The sequence below is a fragment of the Alexandromys fortis genome, unplaced genomic scaffold (genome assembly GCF_014885135.2).
Source record: "Alexandromys fortis isolate MF-2015 unplaced genomic scaffold, M_Fortis_MF-2015_v1.1 scaffold_109, whole genome shotgun sequence".
Classification (NCBI taxonomy): Eukaryota; Metazoa; Chordata; class Mammalia; order Rodentia; family Cricetidae; genus Alexandromys; species Alexandromys fortis.
The window spans coordinates 994,970-1,020,796 of record NW_026068005.1 but is presented as its reverse complement, the minus strand read 5'-3'; the positions used below and the strand labels follow the sequence as shown (position 1 = coordinate 1,020,796).

Below are 25,827 nucleotides of genomic sequence, written 5' to 3'. Positions count from 1 at the left end.
ATACGTAATTCATGGAACTTGGCATTCCTGGCAGCTGATGGTTCTAGGAGGTCGGGGTTAATTCTCTTTTCACTGACACCTTCCTTTCTCATTAGTGCCCCGTCTTTGCCTGTTTTCTGGAGCTGTGAGCAAGGCTGCTTTGCAGCCAGCTCTCTTGTCCATGCTCTGTCTTTCAGGGCAGCTGTGGCAGGAAAAGATTTGAGTTAGGAGCCAAACAGAGAAGGGAGTTATTTTTGGCGGTTTGGGTGTAAGTCCCTGCTCATTGCAAAGTCAGCCCTGTGCCACTGATGGGCAGTGTTCCTTACAGGTGGACGGCAAGCTTTGGCCTTGCCCAGAACCCTCAGCCACAGAGAAGTCTGCTGAGTACAGCGGGGTTGATGACAGCTGCCTGGTTTTGTTGTCCTCCCCACCCCTCTCCTTCCCTCCCTCCATCTGTCCCTCCCTCCTCCCTCTCTTCTGTCTCTGTGTGTATGTGTGCATGCTCATGCTTATGTGTGTATTACATGTGTGTGCACTATGGCACAGCATGGAGGTCAGAAGACAGCCCCAGGTGGTGTTCCTCACATTCTTCCTCCTGTGAGGCAGGGTGTCTTGTTCGCCAGACCAGCTGGTTGAATGAACTTCCGGGGATTCTCTTGTCTCTGCTTCCTGTCCTGAAATAGTCCGCAGAATGCTAGAAGGGATTGTTGTCCAGGGCAGATGGGGTCAGGTGAAGGATGTCTCCCGTGTACAGCCTTTCTTGATAATTCCTCGAATGCTGATAGGTTTGATGAGAGAAATCATGGTTTGCCATCCTCTCCTGAGGATCTGGGTCACACACCCGAGGACTCTAATCTACCAGCAGAGCCTCTGTCACTTCTGAGAGCCCTTGTTGGACACTAGTTTCAGGGTGCATCTACTTACCTCAAATAACATAATGTACAGCCCCCTCACAGGGGCACACGGAGGTGCTCTCTTCAGCACCCTGGGTCCTGTGAGCCAACGTTAACCCCCACAAAGGAATAGCAGTGCTAGCTCCTTTTCCCTCCTGCTCTTGGTCGTGTCTTCTTTCTACCGTGGACTGTCATGGCTTTCTGGAGATGAAAACTTCCAGACGCTGTGAGGGCACCTGTTCCGCCGCGGTCGAATTGATGTCAGCGCCTCCCAAGAAGTCCTTTCCGCAGAGTTGTTCAAAATGTTTTCAACTACTCGGTCTCATTGTTCTTGTGCATAGTGAATTTTAGGGACACAGAAACTTTTGGTGGTTGTGTCAGGCTTAAAGTTTTACTGCCAAGGCTTCTGAAGAAAAAGAAAAATTGGAAGGTTCATTAATAATTGGAAACTGTAATCCTGCTGAGGACACATTTTACTGCTACCATAACTGCAAAACACTCTGATAAATATAAAAGGATTATGCTAGAGTTTGGAAGGAATATTTCTGTCCTCATTTTTTTATTAAACTCTATCAAAACGAGTCTTCATTATGCAGTGTCCTTTAATAAATGGATTGCCACTAAGACTATAGCATAAACAAATATTCCGCTGTCTCTTCAGGACTGCAGCAAAGCTGGGAGTAGTTTTTGTGCCTTTTAAGAAAAAAACAGGTGAGAGATAATTTTATCACCTGTAAAGATATACTTTATGTGGGGACGATTGTTTTTTTCTTTGTGAATAGGTTCATCTGTTTTATTCATTTGCACATATAAAGCATACTCACTAGGTGCTGTAGTGTGTTGGGCATTGTGTGTATGTGTAAAAGTGGAAGAGTCTGAGCTTTCCATCCTCTTTGGGTAGCCCTGCCCCCTCTCCTCCCCCCCCCCCCTCCCTCCCTCCCTCCCTCCCTCCCTCCCTCCCTCCCTCCCTCCCTCTCTCTTTCTCTCTCTCTCCCTCCATGCCTCTCTCCTTCCCCTTAGCCCTCCCTTTTTGTTTGTTTAGTATTTGTTTACAAGTACATGTGTCTGTGTGAATGTGTACCCCATAAGTGTAGGTGCCTCAGGGGACCAAGGGTGTCGCTCCTCTTGGAGCTGGAGTTACGGGTGGCTGTGAGCTGCCCAGTGTGGATGCTGGACACCAAACTGGTTTGCTCTGGAAGAGTAGTGTGTGCTCTTCATCAGGGAACAATCCCTTCAGCCCCATCTTCTTTGTTCGTGTACTTCTCATGAATTGTGTCTTTAAATGGGACCGAGGAGTTGGCACAATTGGTAAAGCCTTCTCCCTGAGTGTGTGAGGACCTGAGTTCAAATCCCCAAACTCATTTTATAAAGGAAGCTAGGCTTGGCAGCCTGTATCTATAAACCCATGGGCGGTGAGATGGGGGGAGGGGGAGCCATGTGGATCCCTGGGAGCTCACCGGCCAGCTAGTCTAACATATGTGGCCATGTTCCAGGCCAATGAGAGACCCTGTTTCAGACAAAACATAGAAAGCAGGGAAGGCCTCTTAGCAACAATATCTGGAGTTGTTCATCCGGCCACTGATGGAAACAGATGCAGACTCACAGCCAAACATGAGGTGGGGCTCAGGGGATCCCAGGGAAGAGGGGGAAGGACAGTAGGAGCCACAGGAGTCAAGGACATCACAAGAAAATTCACAGAATCAACTAACTTGGGCTCATAGGAACTCACAGGGACAGAACCCACAACCAGAGAGCCTGCATGAGTCTGGTCTAGGCCTCTACATGTATGTTACAGTTGTGTAGCCTGGTCTTCTTGTGGGGCTCCCAACCATGCAAACTGGGCCTGCTCTGACTCTTTTGCCTGCTTTTGGGACCCTTTTCCTCTTACTGGGTTGCCTCATACAGCCTTAATATGAGGGAGGTGCCTAGTCTTTTCGAAACCTGAAACTTGATATGCCATGTTTGGTTGATATCCCTGGGAGGCCTGCACTTTTCTGTAGGGAAATGGAAGAGGAGGGGCTGGGGAGGACAGGGGAGTTGGGAGGGAGGGGAGTCTGGGAGTAGAGGAGGGATGTAATATATGAGAGAAGAATAAAGAAGAAAAATCTGGAGTTGTTCTCTGACTTCCAGATGTGTGTTGTGGAACCGCACACCAACAAGCAAACCATTTTTAAAATCCTTTTAAGCCTGGCAGCAGTGGCACGCACCCTTAAATCCCAGCACTCAGGAGGCAGAGGCAGATGGATCTCTGTGAGTTTAAGGCTAGCCTAGTCTACAAGAACTAATTTTAAATTTTGTATCGCTTTGAAATTGTGACTTAGTATTGCTTTCCTTGGAAATGAACTCTTTTTTTCTCAGCCGGAGAGAAACCATGCCCTCCGCAGTAAAAAGCCTGGAGATGCTGAGGTGTTTAGTAACTTGACTTTAGTGCTTTTGAGGCCTCTACTTCCTAGCAGAGTGAAGGCAGACGTGCAAACCAGGTTCTTACTAACTCACTTTCGTGCCTGTGTATCTGTGCATGTGTGTGTACATGGGAGTATACATACTATCTTCCCCTCTTCTTCTCTTCTATGTCTTTTGTGGTAGGATCTGTCTGTGAACTTACAGCTCTCCAATTAGGCTAGACTTCTTGGTAGAAAAAAAAAATCAAAACCTACCCATCTTTGACTCTTTTTATACAGGTTCTGGGTTTCAAACCTAGGAACTCACACTTTACCAACTGAGCCATCTCCTCAGCCTTAAAGAAACAAAACAATAAAACAAACTCAAGAAACTCTTGATTTATCAGGTAGTCTCTACCTCACCATCATCTGGCTTTGCTCAGTGGCGGTGGGGTGGAGTTGTAAGCTGCACCATGTTGGGCTGCCGTATGTCACAAGCTGCATCACATTGGGCTGCCAAAAGTCACAGGCTGCACCATGTCAGGGCTGCCATATGTTATGGGCCACCTTTTGGGGGTGACTTTTGCCGGGCTTCTAGCTGTGGTGGGCTCTTACGTTCCAGTGTAGGAGTGTGAGGATTAGAAAAGTTAGGTAGGAGAAACAGATAAGAATGAAACACAGAGACATAGGATAGTATTGGGAGGGCAACTCTGAATTCTAACTTCTGAGTTCGCCTGTGTTTAATCTTCCATGCACTTTTAAACCCCAATACAAAAGGGGGGGAAGACAAAAAACTGCCTTAACGTAAGACAAATAGAACATTTACTTGCTTCAGTACTTTGAGATATCAAGCCATTAATTCATGAGAAAAGTGTTCTATTATTTAGGCAGTGAACCCACCCTAGACCAAGTATCCTGAAGGCAGCCACTCCCTAGGTCAAACCTTCTAATTCAAAAGGAGCAGAAGTATGCTTGAATTCTCTGACTTTTGGTCAGGGTGGAGTGGATCAACCTCCTGGGCCATCTTAATGTCCAAACACCAAGAAACCACACTCTAGGTCAGGGTGTAGCCATGGTTGTCATCAACTTTGAGCAAGCTTAAGCTCTCTGACCTTCAGACAAGGTGGAATAGGCTCACATTTTTGGGCCTCCACAGGTGGGTGGGTGGAGATGCACGGGCGGCACAGTGGCATTGCCAACTCTGTGGGATGGCTGGGTCATGACTGAGTGAGAAGACATGGCAGAGGCATGAGAGTTGAGAGCCTGACATGTAGGTTCAGAAGCTGCACATTAGAAATGCCCGCAGGCAGGTCTGCAGTGACTCTGAAGAGGGGACTGTCCTTAGCGCTACAGTCCTCATCTCTTGGTAGGATGCACTGAGTTAACTGGTAAAGTCAGGAGGACAAAGGCGTAGACAGAACTGATAGTGTTGTGATGGTTTGGGAAGGAACCTTCTTCCTCTTCCTCCTTCACCAAGTCTTTCCATACACCTTGTCTGTCACAAAGTCACACACTGTTAACAGAGAGAGAAGGTCACTCTTTGTGACAATCTATTTTAGAGTTTAGGGAGACCAGCTTTTCTAAAATCTATGTATTCTCTCCTCCTCTCTTCACCCCTCCACCTGTACATGTCTGTATAGGTGCATGCGTAGCAGGTAGTTGGGGCCCAGAGGTTGACATTATGTGTCTTTCTAAGTGGCTTTTGACTATATTCATTTTCAGACAGGGTACCTCCCTGAACGTGGAGCTGCTCAGTGAGATACATGGAGTCACATCACCTTTGGCATCGATGGGCATGTGCCATTGTGCCCAGCTTTGTACATGGGTACTAGGGGCTCGACTCAGGTCCTCGAGCAAGTGCTTGTCCAGCTGAGCTATCTCCCCAGCCTGAGAAGATCTCCTTAAGTGATTCTGTGACTCTTGTGTCCTGCCTAGGATGTGTCCCTCCGTGAACTTGACTAGGACTCTGTGTTGCAGTCCTATAGCTTTTTACCACATCCCAGGAGGTTCCCAGCCCTGAGAGCCCATCCATGTTAGCTCATTTTCTGTTCCCTCCCCTGGGGAAGGAAGGAAAACAAAGCCGCTCCTTCATCCTCTTGTGTCTGTAGCAGTGGCGGTGATGGTTGGAGGCCACAACTCATGCATGCTTGCAGCCTCCCTTCTCACTCTTGCGTTGTTGACTGCAAAATCTTCCTCAAACACTCTTAATATCCCCAGAGGATGACTAGGAATGCAAGACATTTGAATATGGCCTTTACTCTGTCGTTTCTCCAGTAAAGGCTATTTTGCCCCTAGTATATATCCAGCAGTGTCTGGAGTTTTTTTCTTTGCCACGGTTCGGGACTCCTTGCTGTTTTGTGGTGTGGTGTGGTGCTCACATAATTCTCATGCTAAACAACCAGGAACATAGACTACAGTGTTCATGACGCATTCATGCTCTGTCCCAAGGAGCTTGTTTCTTCTTTGGTGAGGCTTGGTGGAACGTGTAACAGTCAGAGGTGTAAGAAAGGGACTCTACTCTTTTGTGTAAGCACCACAAGAGACTATCCCTAGCATTTAGAATATGACCGCATCCTTACTAGTTTAAGAAGTATTTGTGAACAATGATTACTCTAGTTTTTAGTTCAGGGTTTTTCTAAATCTGATTATAGTTAATGTCGGGTTCTCCAGCATGGCTATGAGTGTGGAATTATGCCCATCAATAACCAACAAGAATTGTTGTAGGAGGCCACTTATTTGTTTCCCAGGCACCCAGACTCCCAAAATAACCACACAGAAACTGTATTAATTAAATCACATCACTGCATGGCCTATTAGCTCTAACTTCTTATTGGCTACTTTTACATCATAATTTAATCCAGTTCCATTATTTTACATTTTACCACGGGGCTCATGGCCTACAGCAAGGTTCCAGTGCATCTGTCTTTACCAGAGGCTTTATGACTTCTCCCCGACTCCACCCTTCTTTCTCCCAGCATTCAGTTTAGTTTTCCCTGCCTAGCTCTACTCTACTTTATTACAGGCCTAAGACAGTTTCTTTATTAACCAATGGTATTCACAGCACACAGAGGGGAATCCCACATCAAAATATACTCTTTAAAAAATTGAATTGTTTAGCATAGATGAGGAAGGTGTTTTCCAGCCCTACCTCTACTGAGGAGCCAGTTGATAGCTGCCGGAGGAGGGAGAATTATTCTTCTTTGAGAGTGTGTATGGCCACTGTAGGTAGACTGCCCTACATCTGTGCACATATGAATAGCTCTAGTTAGACAGTAGGCTATCAGAGAGGAAAGGAGAAGGAAAGGGGGAGGGTAGAATGGAGTGAGATGGGGGAAAGACATGAAGTTGTATTGGGGGACACGACAGAATTGGAGCACCAGGAAATATGGGCAGATATCGTCATATGACATTTTATACATGAATGAACTCTTAGAAGAATAATACAAAAACTTTGAGGGCTAAGAATGTGGTTCATTTGGTAGGATGCTTTTGCTTAGCCACACACAGGGCTCTGGGTTCAACCCCCAGTTCCACAGAGAATCAGGCAAGACAGCATATACCTGTAATTCCAGCACTCAGATGGTAGAGACAGGAGGATCAAGAGTTCAAGGCCATTGTTGACTATATAGTAAACTCAAGGCCAGCCTGGAATTCTTTAGACCCCTACATCAAAGATTTGGTGAAAAAAGATGTTATAATAAAATATGCTAGACACTGAAAATTGTAGTGAACTTCATTCTGAAGCTGCTTTGAGGCCTGCTGCACCTTCGTATCATGTGTGTGCCAATAGCCACGGTGCCATGTGGAGGAGGAACTCCTGCAGTGCTGAGGTAGGGTGGGCCGTGGCAAACTTCTCTCCGTCAGTCGGGACCTTGTGTCCAGAAAGAATCCTGCAACCTCGCTCCTTGTCAGAGTTGCTTTCTGCACAGACTGCTCTGTTTGCTGGAGTCTGGCAGGGCTGAAGACAGTTCCTGCTGTCTCTGGGTGTGCCTATTTTAGGGGAGGTCATCTGTGCCACTTTCAGAAACATTTGAGAGTTTTGTGGTTTGTTTGTGATTCTGGGGAAGGGTACCCAGGTTCTTGTATGTACCCCATCTTCACTGCTGGCCCAATTTCAGTTTTATTTTGTATATTACAGAGGCAGAGAGAGCATGTTCACACTTTGTTGTATTTTTGGGTGTGTGTATGTATGGGTGTGTGTGTGTATGTATGGGTGTGTGTGTGTGTATGTATGTGTGTGTGTGTGTGTTGCATGACCATATGTTGGGGGGCAGACCGCAGGAGGATGCTGGGTGTTCTGCTCTCTCTCTCTCCATCTACTCTCTTGGGACAAGTTTTCTTGCTGAACCCAGAGTCATGCTTGGCAGTCAGCAAGCCCTAGGTTGCTATCTTCTGTATACCTTCTGCTCCCCAGTGCTGGGGATCACAGCATGCATGACCACACACGGCTTTTTATGTGAGTGCTAAGGACCTGAACTCAGGTCCTCATGCTTATGCCTCGTGCTAATACCCTGGCCTCTGTCTGGCTTTTTTACATTGTAGTTACACTGTCTCTATGGAGCTCATGCTCAAGTGCTATACAGTAAAATTACTAAAGAAAACCCTGCAAAAATGTCTTCCAATGTTTTAAGCAAGTCTGTGAGTTAGAGCTGGGCTGTGTTCATATATATCCCAGGTACCCGCAGCCACAGTTGGATATGCCTAGCCGTGCCTGCAGAACTCTTAAGTTCTCTTCCTTTTCTATTGCAGATCTGAAGAAGACGCTGGCTGTGTTGCTGGATAACATCTTGCAGCGCATTGGCAAGCTCGAGTCGAAGGTGGACAATCTAGTCAACGGCACAGGAGCAAATTCTACCAATTCCACCACAGCTGTCCCCAGCTTGGTATCACTTGACAAGATTAATGTGGCAGGTAAGGATGGCCATTCCTTGTGCAGCCATGGCACTGAGCCCTGCCTAAGATCCCAGCACAAACACTCTACTGCCACAATGTAGACTCCCTAAGCTTGATGACTGTTGTGAAGGCAAGCTTACATTTATGTTTTAATAACAGATATTGGGATGCCTTCATGGTCCCCTCAGAATATCTGGTGGTTTCTCTGATACGTTTGCAGATAAAGAACTCCTAGAATTGGTTTTTATTGATAAGATTCAGAACCTAGATTAAGTGAAATATAGAGCTTATCAGAGAAGCTCCCTGCTGATGAGTTCTCTCTGCCCAGATCCCGGCAGCTGCAAGAGTCTTCTAGTTCTTAGGATGTGGCAGTGTGGTCCTGTAATCCCAGTGCTGGAATGTGGGAGTTTATTAAGGGGTTCAGGGTCATCCTCTTCTGTACAGTGAATTTGAGACTGTCCTGGGAGAACCTCTCAGAAAGCTAAAACATGCAACTGCCAAAGCTGAGGAATTTTAACAGAAGGTAAGATAGTACTGCTCTATCTTACTTAACACAGAGTGTGAAGTAAGCTGTCCGTGGCTGCAGGCAGATATAAATGAATGTTTAAATTCATATGAAAAAGGAAAAAATGGAAGAATGCAAAATAATTTTTTCATTGTACAGATGTTACTCTGGCAAGCAAGGAGAACTCCCTGCCCATAAGTGGAAGATGACTGGGTTATCAAGGTTATAAGAGAAGAAGGAAGGGAATTTAGGGGCTGGAGTGTGGCTCAGCTGGTAGGGTGCCTACCTAGCATGGGCAAGGCCGTGGGTTCAACCTCCTGTACTTCATAAACCAGATGTGGTGGTGCAAACCTGTACTCTGAGTACTCAAGGCGGAAGCAGGGGGATCAGGAATTTGAGGTCATCCTCTGTGGCATAGTGAGTTTGAAGCCAGCCTGGGCTACATGAGACCCTGCCTCAAGAAATAAAAATAGTATATGCCTTTAATCCCAGCTCTCAGGAAGCAGAGGCTGGTAAATCTCCGTGAGTTCGAATCTAGCTCCTGATCTACAGAGAGAGAGTTCTAGTACAGACTCCAAAACTACACAGAGAAACCCTGTCTTGAAAAACAAAACAAAACAAAAAAAACAAAAAACAAAAAAAGAAAGGGAGGGAGGGAGGCAGGAAGGGAGGGAGGGAAGGAAGGAAGGAGGGAAGGAAGGAAGGAGGGAGGGAGGGAAGGAAGGAGGGAGGGAGGGAGGGAGGGAGAGAAGGGAGGAAGGAAGGAAGGAAGGAAGGAAGGAAGGAAGGAAGGAAGGAAGGAAGGAAGGCCAGGTAGCCAGTGTGATAGAAGCCCCCAGATCCTTGAAGTTTAAGATGACTGGCGACTACCTGTGGTAGGTTCTTGCTAAGGCAGGGTTGCCACTGCACACAATGCCTCTGTGTATTATGGAATGCCAGGTGGACTCTTTCTCGTAATTTCCACAGGGATGCATCTTGCCTGGCCCCTTCTCAAAACTGGAATCTTAACCAAGAGAAGGGAAATGGTTAAAAGCAAAACCTAAGTCTTATACCAAAGGCCGTTGTCCACACTTTGCCTTGAGTCTACCATTGTATCACAGCCCCTTGGAGCCCACCCTGAGCCTGTGTGTGTGTGAGTCCCAGTTACTCTTGGCAGGATGACCGTAGTCTCTGGTGTAGGGCTGGAGGTGAGGCACTTTGGAGAGGTGGTTGTGAACAGCTGTCTAGGCTTCTGGTATGTTGTATTCTCTAGCTGTGATCAGAAGATAATAGCTCAGCTGTTAGGAGCACTTTTTGCTCTTCTAGAGGACCTGGGTTTGGTTCCCAGCACCTGCATGGCTCTCAACTGTCTGTAACTGCAATTCTGAGGGACATGATGCATTCTTATGGGTGTCTCAAGGATCAGGCACACACATGGTGCACACAGACATGCATGCAGGCAAAATGCTCCCCCCACCCCCACACTATTTGGAAGATGAAGTTTAGTAGCCATGTTAGTTTTGAATTTTTAAAGATCAAGTTTTAAGGTACTGGGGATATAGCTCCGTTAGCAGAGTGCTTGCCTTTCAGACACAAAGCCTTGGGTCACAGCCCCAGCACTGCCTGAAGAAGGAAGTGGCAGTGGGCACTGTACTCTCGGTGCTTGTGTTTGGAGGTCGAAGCAGTATGATCAGTAACCCAGGGTCATCCGCAGCTACACAGTCAGTTCCAGGCTACACCGGCATCTTGTGATACACAAACAAATAGATCAGTAAAGGCAGCCTGCTTTCGCACACACCCTGGCTGCTTTATCTCTCCCCTCTTGTGACGACTCAGCGACCCAAAAGTAGGAGAGATTTTTCTCTTCCTTTCCTGCCTCTCAAAGTCAAATCAGTTAAATTTTTCCCGTTACGTGAACTGGGTGAATTACCTTTTACTTATGGCCTTTTGCCCCTTATCAAGTTTTAATTCACAAACAATATTTCTAGTAATCTTAGTATTTCACCAAAGTGTTAAAAATAACTTTTAATTACAACACAGAGACAGTGTCACCTAGGCTATAAATCCTGTCTTTCTGCCATTTCCAGCAGCTTCTGTAATTAGACAAGGAAACTTCCTGCTGTGTGGAGATGCTTATTAATGAGTGGGCGCTGTGCCTCTGCAGGCTCTGCTCGCAGTGCCCACTCCCAGTGGGAAGTCGCTTCCCGAGAGTTCCTGTCTGACTTCATCATGGTGCTAGGTGATCTGATTTGGAAGCTAGGGTAGAGTGTGTGTGTGTGTGTGTGTGTGTGTGTGTGTGTGTGTGTGTGTGTACACTCATGTCTACAGCTGCTTGTACTGTGCCTCTTACTCTTCTGCATGCATATGGATGTTAGAAGTCAACACTGGATGTCTTCCTCGATTGCTTCCAGCTTTATCTTTTGAGGCAGGGTCTCTTCCTGGCCTAGAAATCACCGATTATACTGGCCGGACTGGCCCCAAGGTCCCTCCTGTCCCTGCCTCCCCAGGTCTGGGGAACATCTGCACCTAAGTGTATATGCTCACCCATATATACATAATTTTAAAAAAGAAAAAACTCAGAAAGATGCTGGGTGGATTTTTGTTGTTGATTTTTGAAGTAGGAGCAAATTCAGGGTCAGAATTGTTGTGTTTTGAGATGGAGTCTAAATTAGTTACTTTTCCATTGCTTTAATAAAACTGGATTTTACCATGCCAAGTCAACATATAGAAGGAAGTGTTCATTTGGCTTGCCGTTCCAGCGGGATAGGGTCCATCGTGCGGGGAGGGGCGGGGAGCATGATAGCAAGCAGCAGGCATGGTGGGTGGAGCAGAAGCTGAGGTTTCAGATCTCGAGCCACGAGCAAGCTGGGGAGTAAGTTCCCTAGAAATGGCTCAAGTCTTTAGACTCTCAAAGCCTGCTCCCACTGACATACTTCCTCCAGCAAGACCACACCTCCTCAACCTCCCCACATGGTGCCATGAACTGTGCACCAAATGTTCAAATGCCAGACACTGTTGGGGACAAACTACCACGTGGCCACATGTTTCCTAGGCTGGTCTTACGTGGCCAAGACTTCAAACTTCTTATCCTTGTGCCTCTACCTCCCAGTGGTGGGATTACAGATGTGAGGTCCCATACCACATTTATGGGATGGTGGGGATGCAACCCAGGGCCTTATGCATACCGGGCAAGCACTCTGCTAACTGAGCCACATCCCTAGCCTATGAATTAAATTTGTACTAACCCCATGCTCATGCCTTTGTGACCTCATGTGTAGATACACTCCATACCTTCAGCGTTCTTACCGGATAATTAGGGAAAGAATATCCACACATAAAGACCATGGTGTGTTCATGGTCATTGTGAGGTAGATGACTATGGAGAGATTCTGTAGGAGGTTATATTCTAGGGCTAATTGGAATTGAGGCCTAAGAATCTTGTGGAAGAGCAGCTTCCTAGCAATGGATTGTGACCTCCAGAAAATGGGGAGAGAAGAGGGGAAGCTCAGAGAAGTGTGCAGCAGGTGCCTCTTACTCTCCTGCTCTTCCAGGGTCTTTACCTTGGCTTAATCTGCTATGCATTTCTGAGAAGTCAGTACTTTGACATGTTTTACTGAGTTTAAGTATTCTGGAAAGGGAAGAGCTCCTGGTCCCACCATCTCCAAAAGGCCATGCGTGCCTTCTGTGCTGTTACTCTGCTCATTGCCCTGCCAGGGAAAGGACGGAGCATGAGCAGGAGGCAGCTAGTCACGTGGCATCCCCAGGAAGTAGGGAGAGATGGATGCTGCTCAGCTGGTCACGTGGCATCCCCAGGAAGTAGGGAGAGATGGATGCTGCTCAGCTGGTCACGTGGCATCCCCAGGAAGCAGCAGGAGGAGGTGGATGCTGCTCAGCTGGTCACATGGCATCCCCAGGAAGCAGAGGGAGAGGGATGCTCCTGCTCAACTGGTCATGTGGCATCCTCAGGAAGTAGGGAGAGATGGATGCTGCTCAGCTGGTCACGTGGCATCCCCAGGAAGTAGGGAGAGATGGATGCTGCTCAGCTGGTCACGTGGCATCCCCAGGAAGCAGGAGGAGAGGGATGCTGCTGCTCAGCTAGTCACGTGACATCCCCAGGAAGTAGGGAGAGATGGATGCTGCTCACCTGGTCACGTGGCATCCCCAGGAAGCAAGGGGAGATGGATGCTCCTGCTCGCTTGCCTTTTCCTTGCTGTGCAGTCTAGGAACCCAGCCAAGGGCATGGTACCACTCTCAGGGAATGGCTTCCCACCTCAGTTAACCCAGTTCAGAAACTGCCTTCTCGACATGCTCAGACGCTTGCCTTGTGGAGATTCTAGAGCCCATCAAGTTGACAGTCAAGATTAACTGCTCCTCCTTCTGTTAGCTTCTGAGAAAGAAATTCTTCATGCTTTCGTCACCTCCCGTTTCTGTCTGTGAGTCATCGCAAAGGCTCAAATCTGTGGCTCTGTTACTTTCCTGTGGTTGTGATGAAACATCCTGACCAAGGCAACTTAAAAAAGTAAGTGCTTATTTGGGGCTCACAACTTCAGAACAGAAGAGGTCATGACCATCATGAAGGGGAGCATGGTAGCAGGCAGGCAGGAATAGTGCTGGAGCCGTGGCTAAGAGCTCACAAGCAAGCAGCAGTGAGAGCCAACTGAGGATGACTGGGGACCAAGTATCAATCATATATAGCCTGTGGGGCTGTTCTCATTCAAACCGTCACAGTCTGTAACAGTAGTGTTACTACTTCCAAAAGGTCCTGCAAAAGGACAATTGAGTGTCCTAGAGTATTAGCCTGGCTTTCTGGTAGGGAGGTTTTCTCTCTATTGGAGTCTACGGCTTTAGCAGCTACAATGTGGTACCTCTGTGCACAGATACTGTCCTTTCTTAGGCATGCCTGTTGATGTGCCGGATGGCCTCCTTGGCTTCCCCCATGCTGGCGACTCCTTTCTGTCTTGTCAGTTAAACATGGTTTCTGTTTTGCCTTGCTTTTTTACTGTCCCCCATGCCTACAGAAAGGTTGCTCCAGAGGAGGATGAAAGAGTTCTACACTAATAATTCTCACCCACGAGCAGCCTGCCATGGCTTTTGCTGCTGCGTGGGCCATACTGTTGATCCTCAGAGCCCTCTTGTCACCTCAGCTATGGCTCATGAGCTGCAAGAGCGTTCGTTTTTATGGGGTCCCAACCTGACTTAAGTGAGGTTTTCCTTTCTTCCTTCCAGCAGGAAGACATGTGGCAACTGCTCAGAAACACTCTCCCTGGCGGGTCTTTACAACTTCTCCGGTGTCGCTCAGCTCACTGATGTTTCTGATTGCTTACTCCTGTGTCTTATTGCTTGCTGATCCATCTTCTGGCTGACTGTAAACTGCTTCTAAATTGGGGACCATAGCAGCTGAAAGAATGTTCACTGAATTTATTTTCTTAGATGGAACAGCGAGCTGCGTGTGCTCGCATTGTGCGTGTGTGCTTGTGCATGTGTGTGTATGTGTATCTCCCTTCCTTGCTCTGTTTAGTTGTATTCTCTGTGACTTTTTTTTAAAAATGGCTTTTTTCCAAATGTATCATCTTTGGGTTTTGTTGTTCTGCCAAAGTTAATATGTCCTTAGAGAAATTTTGGTGGAAAATAAACTTTATTAAAATAAAAAAAATCAGATTAAAGTACATTTGTGAGCCCTGTTTATCTTGTTGGAAAGGAAGGGGAGTCAAAGAAATGAGGGATCCAATCACAAAAGTTTCCACCCCTCCCCTCAATCGTGAAGTAAATTAATTTACCCATACTTACTCTTTGGAAGGACTTGAATACTCCCCTGACATGTTTCTGCTTTCATGGGAACAGGAGCATTGCTGAGTAATAGACCCCTTTCCCAGCCAGCTCAAGGTCCTGGGTTTGATCCTTCCCATCACAAACAAGGGGTAGACGATGCTTTGGTTTTTAGAAAGACATATGGGGGGTGGGTCAGAGAAGATGGTTTAGTTGGTGAAGGGCTTTCCTTGCAAACCTGAAGACATGAGTTTGTTCCCCCAAACCCATACTAAAAAAGGCCAGATATAGTGGTTTGTACAATCTCAATATGGGGAGGTGGAGGCAGACAGGTCCCTGGGGCTTGCTAGCCAGCCTAGTCTACTTGGCAAGTTCCAAACCAGTCTTGTCTTGAAAAGAAAAAGGTAGAAGACACCTGAGAAGCAATAGTCAAGGTTGTCTTCACACACACACACACACACACACACACACACACACACACACACAGAGAGAGAGAGAGAGAGAGAGAGAGAGAGAGAGAGAGCCTTTCTCTAGTTCTATTTTTTGTTTGTTTTATGTTAAGGTAATGTACAAGGTGTTGGGTTTTGTCTGGGCACTTTATACATATGCATATTCTGCCATACTCAGCTGGATGTTTAGGGTTTTTTGGTACGTATTTTGTTTCTCTCTAGCTTTGTAAGTGATGACTTACAGAGGGTTGGCTGTGTAGGTCTTCATGGCCACACTGGAGGGGTGGGCAGTGTAAGCATAGATGTGTGATTGTGGCCCTGCTTGCTTCTACGGATGGGTGATCTTCACTCTGACGATCCAGCCATGGTCAAGGCCTTAGCTGCTGAAGGAACGTGGCGATTCTGCTCACCGAGGATGAGTTTTCCTGGATGAGCTTCTTACCATATCTGGTCTCCACTCCACCTGTTGCTGACTTGCTTGAAGGCAGAACGTGGCATCTTCTTTCCCTTTCTCAGATGCAGTGGATGCCACTCAAGGACTTCACTCCCTCTCTTGTTGGTCATGCCTGAGACTGTTATCGATGAGTCAATGCTGGGGACCCTTCCTTGGATATGACTGCTGTGCCTCTAGACTGCAGCGTCCTAAACAGGACACCACATAGCACACAACTCTACAACAGAGGCTTGGGTACACACATCCATTTGTTTACTTTCTCATTGATGTGGCAAAAAAAAAAAAAAAAACAACTTAAGGAAGGGTTAATGTTGTCTAGCAGTTTGGGGGTTCAGTCCACTGTGGTGGGCAAGAGCAAGAGAAGCCAGCTCACATTGCATCCAGTCAAGAACCGGATGCCGGTGCTCAGCTCACCTTCTCCATTTTGTTCAATCCAGGACTGGTGCTGCCTGCAGTTAAGGTGGGTCTTCCCACTTCAGTTAACCCAAAACTTCCTCACAGATATGCCCAGAAGTGTGCCTTCTAGATGGTTCTGGATCCCATCAAGCTGGAGGGGAATATTAGCCACTACACTGACATACCAATAACCAGTTGTCATCACTCAGAACCTGAGTGGGTGCTGTTGACTGTTCCATAGAAAGCAACGTTGTACCCATTGTGACCATAGAAGGCAACGTTGTACCCATTGTGACCGTAGTATCATTCTGGATTCCCTACCGCTGCAAGGAAGGTCAGCTGGAAAACACCGGTACAAAATCCTGTGTGCAGGCACAACTCACTGACCTTTTTTGGCATTTAATCCCACCTGACTCTTAGGTGGCCCTTCGTTTCTCAAACCACATCTGCCCCACACACGATGTTGTCACTTAGGGTGGAAGTGTCGTGACTTTGAACCTGGATGCTGTTTGGGAAAAACAACCACTGTAATTATTGTTCTTACAATTTGGAAATTGAAAAAATTCCCTGCTGAGTTCTAGGACTTGCCTTTAGCAGTGTAATTCCCCACTCTGTGCTGCTAATGGACCTTGAAATTAAGTTACACCTGTGTTCCTTCCTTGTTTGTGCGCACTTAGTAGTACTTCTGTTGAGGTAGCACCTGAAGTGTCCCAGCTCCCCGCCCAGGCCCATGCTAAGGTTCACCAGGGCGCTTTCCCAAGGTCAGGGATTGGCTGGCTGAGTGGGGCCCAGATGCTGTGTCTGGCCAGGAGCTGTGGGGTTTCCTTTCAGTGTAGGCACAGCCCAGATGTGGCCCGCTAACAACCCAGACATGGCCCACTATGACTTTCTGTTCCGTTCCTTGCAAAGGGAGCAGTGAGGAAAACAAGTCAGTATTGCATCATCTTTGAAGATGTTACATGGTATTGGTGTGGTTTTTACTTTGTGTGGTCAGGTCTTTTGATTCTTGTTGTAAGGAACTAAAATACAGGGCTTGGAGATAGCTCAGTTGATAAATTGCTGCTTTGTAAGCATGAGAACCTGAATTGGAACCCTAGAACCCATGTTAAGGAGAGAGAGAGAGAGAGAGAGAGAGAGAGAGAGAGAGAGAGAGAGAGAGCCAGGTCTGGTTTTACACACTTGTAATTCCTTTCCTGGGGCATGGGAAGTGGGTGTCTCCAGCACTCTGTAGCTAGCTAGCCTACTTGCTGAGCTCCAGGTCATCTTAAAAAGCAAGATGGGCTGGGGCGATGGTTCAGTGGCTAAGAATGAATGCTTCTTAGCCACTTCCAAAATGAAGACCGAGTCCAATTCTCCAGTACTCACATAAGAAGCCGGGCATGGTTATGGTTGTGCCTGTGCCTGCCACTCCTGTACTAGAAGGGTAGACACAGGAGGATTGCTTGTTGCCCACCAGCTTGGCTCTTGGTGAGAGACCCTGTCTCAAGGGAATAAGGTGGAGAGTGATACAGGAGAACACCACTCTCCTCCTGACCACACATAAGTTCATGGGCACCCACATCCATACATGTGTGGCACCCACACACCCCAAGATAGACAGCACCTGAGGAAGAGTGAACATCCAAGTGAGCTTTTCCTTTGACCGCCATACACATGTGAATTCAAGGGTATGCAGACACATGTACACACACACACACGCACACACACACACACACTAGATACTTGTTAAGAATCTTTGCCACAGGAATCAAGTGCCATTGTTAGTGTGATTTTTCACATTGTGTGGTCAAGGGTGTTTTGATTTTGATTATTAAAAAGAAGAATGCAGTTCGAGCAAGGCGAACTGTGCTGACCCTTGGGGCTGTGTGTCTGCAGCAGCGATTCTCAGCTCTGGACAGTTTCACACCCCTGGGGAACGCTTGGCAATATGTGGAGTTGGTTGCGGTTGTCACATCTGGGAGGTCCTATTTATATCTCCTGGAAAGAGTCGGAGAAGGCTGCCTGAGAGCCTCTGGTATCCAGAGCAGCCCACACAATCCAGAGCTGAGGATTCTCCAGCCTCAAATGTCAGCCGTGCTGTGCCAAGGAGCCCCAGTCAGCAACGTTTCATTGCAATCTCATGGTGGCTATTGGTCCTGGTGAGGGTCAGGGAAGACAGATGTTCAGTTCAGGGCTGACAAGATGGTCCAGTGGTGACCAGATGGCCTAGTGACCAGTGTTTAGTCCCTGAAGCCCACATAACAGTGGTATGCAGGTACTGCTACACACATCACATGCACAGACACACACACAAACCATCATCATCAATATCATCACCATCATCCAATAGGAGCTGGAGACATGGCTCAGTGGTTAAAAGCACCTACTGCCTAAATTTGGTTCTTCCACCGGGTTGCTCACAACCAGTTGCCATAGGTCCAGAGGATCCAACGCCCCCTTGTGGCCTCTGCAGGTACCTGCACTCACCTGCACATTTCTGTTCCCCATATATACATAATTTAAGGATAAAATCTTTTTAAAGCCAACAGCAGTGATAGGTAAAACTGCCAATAGATGCATGGTTCCAGTGCTAAGGTTTCTTGCTTGCACAGAGGAGACTTGCGAGTCCTTTTCCTTCAAGGCAGCTTGTTTGCAATGCTTCCCTCGCCTCTTGCCCTGTTTAGCATTGCCTCTGGTCTTTGAGACCTCCAACAAAGCAGATTCCATTCTAAACTTCCAGAGCTTAGTTTGGAATCCTGACCTTAACGCCCCTTCTGGCCCACAACCAGTGCAGTTTTGGCAGCGAACGTTTTTGCTCTGCTTCCACGGAAGGTAACTATTTCCCTTCGTGAAAGAGCCACTGATTCGGAATGACGGTGGCACCAAGTAGCGTGAGACAATGGCTTTAAATTGCATGATGTTGAAGAGAAGAAAACTCATTTTATTAATTTGAAGAAGAGTGTGTATATAATTACCGAGGTGCGAGAGGGTACATTTAATGACTCGAGGAAAGCAAGCTAGGCCCCCGAAGAACAACTTTACAACACGAGGCACCCTCCCTAGCATATTCAGGGCACCTGGAGAAGAGGAGGGAACAGAAAGATAGGTTGGCGTTAACGAGGAGAGCTCTGAATAAAGCTATACAGTTTCTGCTTTGTTCTGCCAGTTTGGGCTGAAGAGGGAGGGTTCAGGCTGGAGGGGGAAGAAGAGAGGAGCTATGGTTTCCAAGCAATAGTGAATGCACAGGTGGCTGGGAGGCACAAGGGAAGGGGTCCATTCAAAACTCAGGTGGGGGAAATAGAGCTAGGGAGGCAGCTCAGGTGGAGTTTGCCTCTCACACATGAAACCTGGGGATCTGTCCAGCACTGTGGAAGCCTGGTGCACAGTCATGAGCCTCTTAGGAGCCTTGCACTCCGCAGTTCAAAGTCATCCTCTGTTGGATAGCGGAGTCCAACGATAGCTTGTGTGTTTGTTCTCTTTCCTTTAATGTGAAAAAGCACTGGCCAATACCAGCTTAAGGTAGGAAAGGGTTTATTTCAGCTACCAAAGGCAGCATCTGAAGCAGAGACTACAGATAAACCATTGCTTACTGGTTTGGTCTCCATGGCTCTCTCAGCTTGATTTTATACACAACACACACACACATGCACACACACAGCCCGGAATCACTAACCATGGGTGGCACCCCATAGAGTTGCCTACAGGCCTATCTTTGAGAGTACTTCTTCACCAAGATTTCCCTCTTTCCAGATGATCCTTGCTGTCAAGTTAACAAAAAAAACTAGTCAGAACATCTGGACTGTATGAGATTCTGTCTCAAAACGGAGGAGATGGTTGACCTCAGTGGCCAAGAGCATTTGCTGATCTTCAAGTGTACCAGTGTTCAGTTCCTAGCACCTACATCAGGCAGCTCACAAAACACATAACTACAGCTCCAGGGCATCAGGCATCTCTGACCTTACCTTAAACTCCAGATCCTCCTGCCTCCCTTCACCTCTGGAGTGCTGGGGTTACAGGGGTGCACCATCTACCTGTTTATGCATCGCTAAGAATTGCCCCCAGTTTTCCAGCATGCTAAACCAGCACTCTAGCACCTGAGCCATATCCTTGGCAGCCTCACCGGCATTGGGTCCAAAGCCTCTGGACAGGGTTATCTGCTCATCGTATCAGAGTTAGGACTTGGATGCGCTGAAATTAGCGCCTGTTTGTTTTGATCAGAAGGTGACAGCCATCACTTATTCTAATTCGGCTTAATGAGGTATGCACAGACAGCCATGATGCCGGCTCGCATATGGCATTGTTTCCGCAGACGGCCCACAGCCGCCGCTGGCATCTGCTTTCTCCCACGTGCTCTCTTGTCTTTTGCTGTCGTCTTCCTTTACCTGTGGAAACAGATGCATATTTCCTCAGACTCTTTCTAGACTGTGAGACCCGAGTACAGAACCAACTGTGGAGTAAAGCTGTCTTTACTTTACTGGGAGCAGGGAGACATATCTGTCTTCCTGGTTTTGAAAAGTGCTTTTTTTTTTTTTTCTGGGGGTGTATATAGTTTGTTGTTGTTCTTGTTGTGTTGTTAAGATGTACTTTTGGCATTGCATATTCGGGGCTACTAAAATTGAGGGATCCATAAGAAGATCAGTTTCTGGTTGCTGTTTTATAGTGCTGAGGGTGTAACTTGGGGCCTCATACATACTAAGCAAGTGCTCTTACTACTAACCTATAACCTCAGCTATTTTGTTTGCTCTCTCTCTCTCTCTCTCTCTCTCCCTCCCTCCCCCCCCCCCCCCCCCCGTGTGTGTGTGTGTGTGTCTGTCTGTCTGTGTGTTGCCAACTGAACCATTTCCCCAGCCTTTTGTCATGTGTTTCTTAACTCTCAGCCCAAAGACGTTTCCTCCTTAGCCTGAAAGAACCCTTTGGATTTGTGTGACATTTTAGCCTTAGCAGTGGCTTCAAACTCTGCAGCCACCTGGGGGTGGGAATGGCCTGTAGGAATATTTTCTCTGTGATTCTCACATAGCTTCTAAGTCTCCTGTCCTGGCAAACTCAAGGAGGCCCAGGTTAGTGCTTGACCCCTCCCTGTGCCTTCTCACTGCACATAAATAGGGAGGGGATTTCCTACAGGGGAGTATTTTGCTCTCCAGGGAAGACAGCCATTAACCTGTCTAAACTCTATGCTAATAGGACCTTCTAGATAATTGCTTTCATTAAGAACAGTTAAGGCAAGCATTGCAAGTTATAGCAAGATTTTCAGAGAACAAAGTAAATATTTAAAACTTCATTTTAGAGTGCAGTTAGGTCAGGGCAGAGAAAAGATTAGTATAAGCTGGGTCTGGTTATATCTGTCCCTGAAGTGAGCCATTTGGCTGAGGCTCCAGCCGTTTCTCTTTGGTGACTTTCTGAAGCCCAGCTCCAGGGAGACAGATGGGTATTCCCAGAGTTAGGGCTAAGGTCATTGTCTTCTTATATTTCTGGCTTCTGTCAGAAGTGAGTGACATGGTGACAGAGATTAACTGCCTGTCCTGTCCTGTCCAGGAATGCTGTGAGGATTAAGAAGGTGGCTGTTAGCTCGTGCCTATGCCCTGCCAGGAGGACAGTTGTTTCTCCGGGGCACAGGGCCATTAGTAGCAGCTGAGTTGGCTAAGCATGCCCACAGTCTCTGTATGCCAGGGCCAAGCTGTGCTCTGGGCTACTGAGCTGTCATCGAGGACACCTGGGGATTCATTGAGCTGTGATTTTCATGCCTGCAGGCTCCCAGTGGCCAAAGCCAGCCAAGTCCCTGCTTATGTGTGTAAGTGAATTACTAGGTTGTGTTTTCAAAGGGAGACTCAGAAAACAACGCCTCTTCCCTGTCAGGAAGAGAGATGTAATTGGACTGTTGACATTTTAGGAATTACAGCTGGCCACAAGATGAAACAGAAAACCGCCCTCCCCACCTCCTCCACCCCCCACCCGCCAGGGACTGACTGAGCTGGTTCATCTGCTGCTGCGTCCTTCCCAGGATGCTGGAGAGACCAGGTCACTTCTTCCTGGAGATGACACGCTGGCAATGGTGTTGTGTGAATGTGAACATCTATGTAAATATGCACTTGGTCCAGTGGCAATGGAAGGATGGTGGTGTGGGGAGTGTCAGAAAAGCCTCCCTCCACAAAAGACATTGAGCTGAGACCTTAAGGTAGAGGGGAGCCCACGGGCTATCTAGAGAAGGTTCCAGAGAGAAGAACCAGCCTTCCCAAAGCTCCAAGCCACATCCTGGTGGAGTGTTTTTAAGAAACACTGTTGTGACATCTAATCAAATCTACTGGGGAAGTTAGCTTAGCTTAGTAGCCAAACTGGGAATGCAAATGGACACTGTGATGCTAATCTTCATTTTCAGTTGTCTGGGTTTAGGATTCTCATGGAAACACACCTCTGGATATGTCCCTGGGGATGTTTCCAGAAAGATGTAACCGAGTCAGGAAGGTCCACTCTGAATGTGGGTAACGCATCTCATGGCTGGAGTCTAGGACTGAAGAAAGAGGGAGAAAAGAGCTGAGCGCCAACATCCATGCCTCTGCGCCCTGACTGGGGATACAATGTGACTATCTGCAATCGTGCTCCTCTCGCTCCGCTGTGATTCCCATGAGATGAGAACTCTGCTTGCTCACACTCTGGGCCAAGGCAAACCCTTCCCCTCAGTCTTCTCTTGTCTGTTATTTTGTAACGATGAAAACCGCATCTAAGACAGACATTGTTTACTAATTAACCATTTAAGTTTCTGCTGGGCATGTGTGTGAGGGGTATTGGAATCCTGGGGGTGTGAGGGTGTTCACAAGCTGGCTCTAAACAGTGAGGCTCCAGTGTGCGTGTGTGAATCTTTGAATGGGATCAGAGAGAACTTCAGGAAAACTTGGGCCAAGTCATTTTAGAAAGCACTGGTCCCAGCTCGGCCATCTGCCCAGACACTAGCATAACCATGACCCAGGCAGGGGCCTGAGATTTGCACACACAGCTGCCCTGGCCTACAGTGGGGTTTCTGGAAAAGTTACCTGATCTTTGTTTCTTCTGTAGCTGGAATTTCATGACATTTTAGAAGCGAACGAGCTTGAAGTGGTCTAACATTTGCCTCAAATCAAGGAAATCCAGCTTTGTAAGGTCTTTCGTTTACACTCCTAACCTGGCAACGGGCTGTAACGTTCTAATTGAATGTAGCCATGCCTGTTTGTGAGTTTATGGCCCGTGGCTACATTTGTGCTACAGGACCAGAACTGAATAGCTACAAAGGAAGCTATATGGTCTACCATGCCAAAAATGTTTATTCTCTAGCTCTTCCCAGAAGAAGCTAGCTGGCCCCTGGCTTCAATGACCAGTAGTTATTCCTGTACACAGTGTACGGTCTGTGATACCAGGAGTATGGCCCACTACATTGTGGGATGTCGATTAAATTGATTTAAAAGAATAATTTTCTTTTGGAGAGCTTATATCCGTAAGCACAAATTGTCGTTTTAAAATACTTTCCCAATTCCTCCAAGCAGATGTGTAAAACATAAATCCCATTTTCACAGACTAGAGTATCAAGGTGAGAGGAGATGCATGATCTGCCTAGTGTGAAGGAAGCATGGACTAGAACTCAGGGCTCATCTGGGATTTCGCTGTGTACTGTGGATGTCTACAGATGCTGGCCAAGACTTTGTGCATCCTTGAATAAGATCATCTGTGGGGCATTTAATCATGAGAAGAGCTTAAGGCTCAAGAATAGAAGGTAGAATAAGAAACTGGACCTTTGGATGGTTTGGATGTAATCTTAAGTGTCTCAAATGTTGAGGCTGGTGATGTAGCTAGCTCACTTGGTAGTGTATTTGCCTGGCATGCACAAAGTTGCCTAGATTCCATCCCCAGCACTGTATAAACTGGCCATGGTGGTGCACACCGATGACACCAGCACTCAAGAGGTAGAGGCAGAGGATCAGAAGTTCAAGGTCATTCTTGGCTGTATAATAAGTCGAAGTCATTCTGACGTACTTGAGATCCTTCCTCCAAAACAAAACATCCTCAGATGTAAAGGATGCTATCTTTTATGAGCTTGGGTATTTTAGGTTATTTTACCAGTGAACAATGCCTTTGGATTTTCCTATTAGGCAACATAGATGCCCTTGAATTTGCAAGTGAGGTTACATCCACACACCCACTCCAAGTCCAATGTGTAAACAGAAAACGCGTGGGGAAACCTGGCTTGTGAACGTTCCTCCTTACCAACACAGCATTCAGATGTACGGCATTGGTTGTTTGCCGCCTGCTCATGTGACTGGGAGCTGTGGCTTGTCCCCAGCATCATAAGAGATAACCAGGCTGTGCATCACTAGCTTGGGAAAGGATCCAAGTTCAGAACCATTTCAAGCGTGGTTTCTGGTGCATGACTGTTGCTTCTACAGCATCATAAAGTCAGTCTTTCTGCAGGTAACAATATAGCTTGGTAGTGGGCTGCATGCTTGGATGAAGCATTGAATATGAGATTCATGCCACCTGTAACCCCCAAAGCCATTGCAAGCTGAATCTTCATATAGCAGAAAACCGTGTGTGTGTGTGTGTGTGTATGTGTGTGCATGTGCGTGTGTGTGCGTATGCATGTGTGTTTGTATAAATAGACGATTGAGGAGAGGTAGAGTCAATGAGGTCATTTTTTTTAGAGAAGTAAGAATTATTTTTTTATCTTAGCTTTTTGTTTTACAAATTAAAAAACATTTAATAATTTCTGAAAAGTAATACACATTTACTGTAGAAAATTGAGGAAATACAGGAAAGAATAAATAAGAAATATTTATTATTATTTATTATGACCCTGTCATCTTGAGCACATGGCTGTTAACGTAGTCGTTTCCTTCCAGGATTTTTTTCTATGCATGTACAGGATTGCATGAAAATGTAATTATATTCTCTGTAATTTTAAAACCTGGTTTTAGTGGAGTTGTTGCTTATGTTTTATTATTATTCTAAAGCTTTATTTAAAAATAAGCATTTGGCCCTCTTTTATCAGCTGTCTCTAATTTAAGATTTTTCCTCCTTTTCTCCTGTAAAAGGTCGTTGTAGTGCACAGAAATCTTGCATCTCTGCTCATTCTCTTGGGAGAATTTTTAAGGCTCTAAATGGCTGGGTTAAAGGGTGTGTGCAATTTTGAAGTTTAATGTTTCTTTTTATCGAATTAGTACATGTATATAATTTCCAAAGTCAAATATACAAGGCTAATAACAGAATCTCGGTCTCTTTCGTTGCACTTAGCCAACCCTGCCTATTCCTGACTTATTGTCTTCATCTGCAGAAACTTTTAGCTCTTTGGTTGTTTTTTCCACATGTGTCTTCTTAGTTATCCAAACCACGTGTGTGATGCTGCCTTTCCTTTCGCTGCGCTTCAGAGAGTCCCTTCTAGGCTTCTCTACTGGAACGTGTATGCTGAGCTCTGGATACTCTGTACCCCACCATATCCAGTGCCCTTCACCCCACACAGTTCAGCCAACAGTGGTCAGTGCTTTCCCAGGAAAGATACCACTGAGCTTCTATGTAAGATGAACTGATACTGAATCGCTTCCCTGTTATTTAAAAGCAGCATCTCATGAAGTGACCTCACCTGCCCTCCATGCTTAGATTACACACAGCCCCACCATGCCTGGCTGTGTGTGGTACTAGGGTCTGAACCCAGTGCCTCCCATATGCTAGGCAAGCACTCTGTTGAACTGTCTTCCCAGCCAAGTCCCTTTGTCTTCTCTCTCTGCTCTGCGGTCAGATCTTTGCCTTTGGCCTTGATTTCTTTGCAGCATGGTATTTCCTCCAATCTCTACTACTCTGTACTTGCAGTTTCATATTGAAGTGTGTGATTAGTGAGGGTTGTCAGCTGTGGGGCCCCTCTTAGGAGACAGGACACCAAGGACCCAGGTCAGTGGTTCTCAGCCTTCCTAGTACTGCGACCCTTTAATACACGTTCCTCATGGTGATCCCCAACCATAAAATTATTTTCATTACTGCTTCCTAACCTTAATTTTGCTACTGTTTTGAATTGTAATATAAGTATCTGCGTTTTCCAGTGGTCTTAGGGGGCTCCTGTGAAAGGGTCATTCGACCCCCAAAGGGGTCACGACCCACAGCTTGAGAACCACTGTATTAAAAGAAAGCAAAGCCAGATAAT

The 25,827-nt window shown here is 46.7% G+C and overlaps 1 protein-coding gene across 1 annotated transcript in view; it reads left to right on the top strand.

Annotated features, from left to right (window-relative positions):
- Nucleotides 1–25,827, top strand: part of LOC126513228 (alpha-1,6-mannosylglycoprotein 6-beta-N-acetylglucosaminyltransferase A) — a 182,350-nt gene that overhangs the window by 75,222 nt on the left and 81,301 nt on the right. Inside the window, exon 3 of the mRNA XM_050161490.1 lies at nucleotides 8,003–8,164. Within this exon, the coding sequence (XP_050017447.1) occupies nucleotides 8,003–8,164 (162 nt within the window). The remainder of the gene's footprint in view (nucleotides 1–8,002; nucleotides 8,165–25,827) is intronic.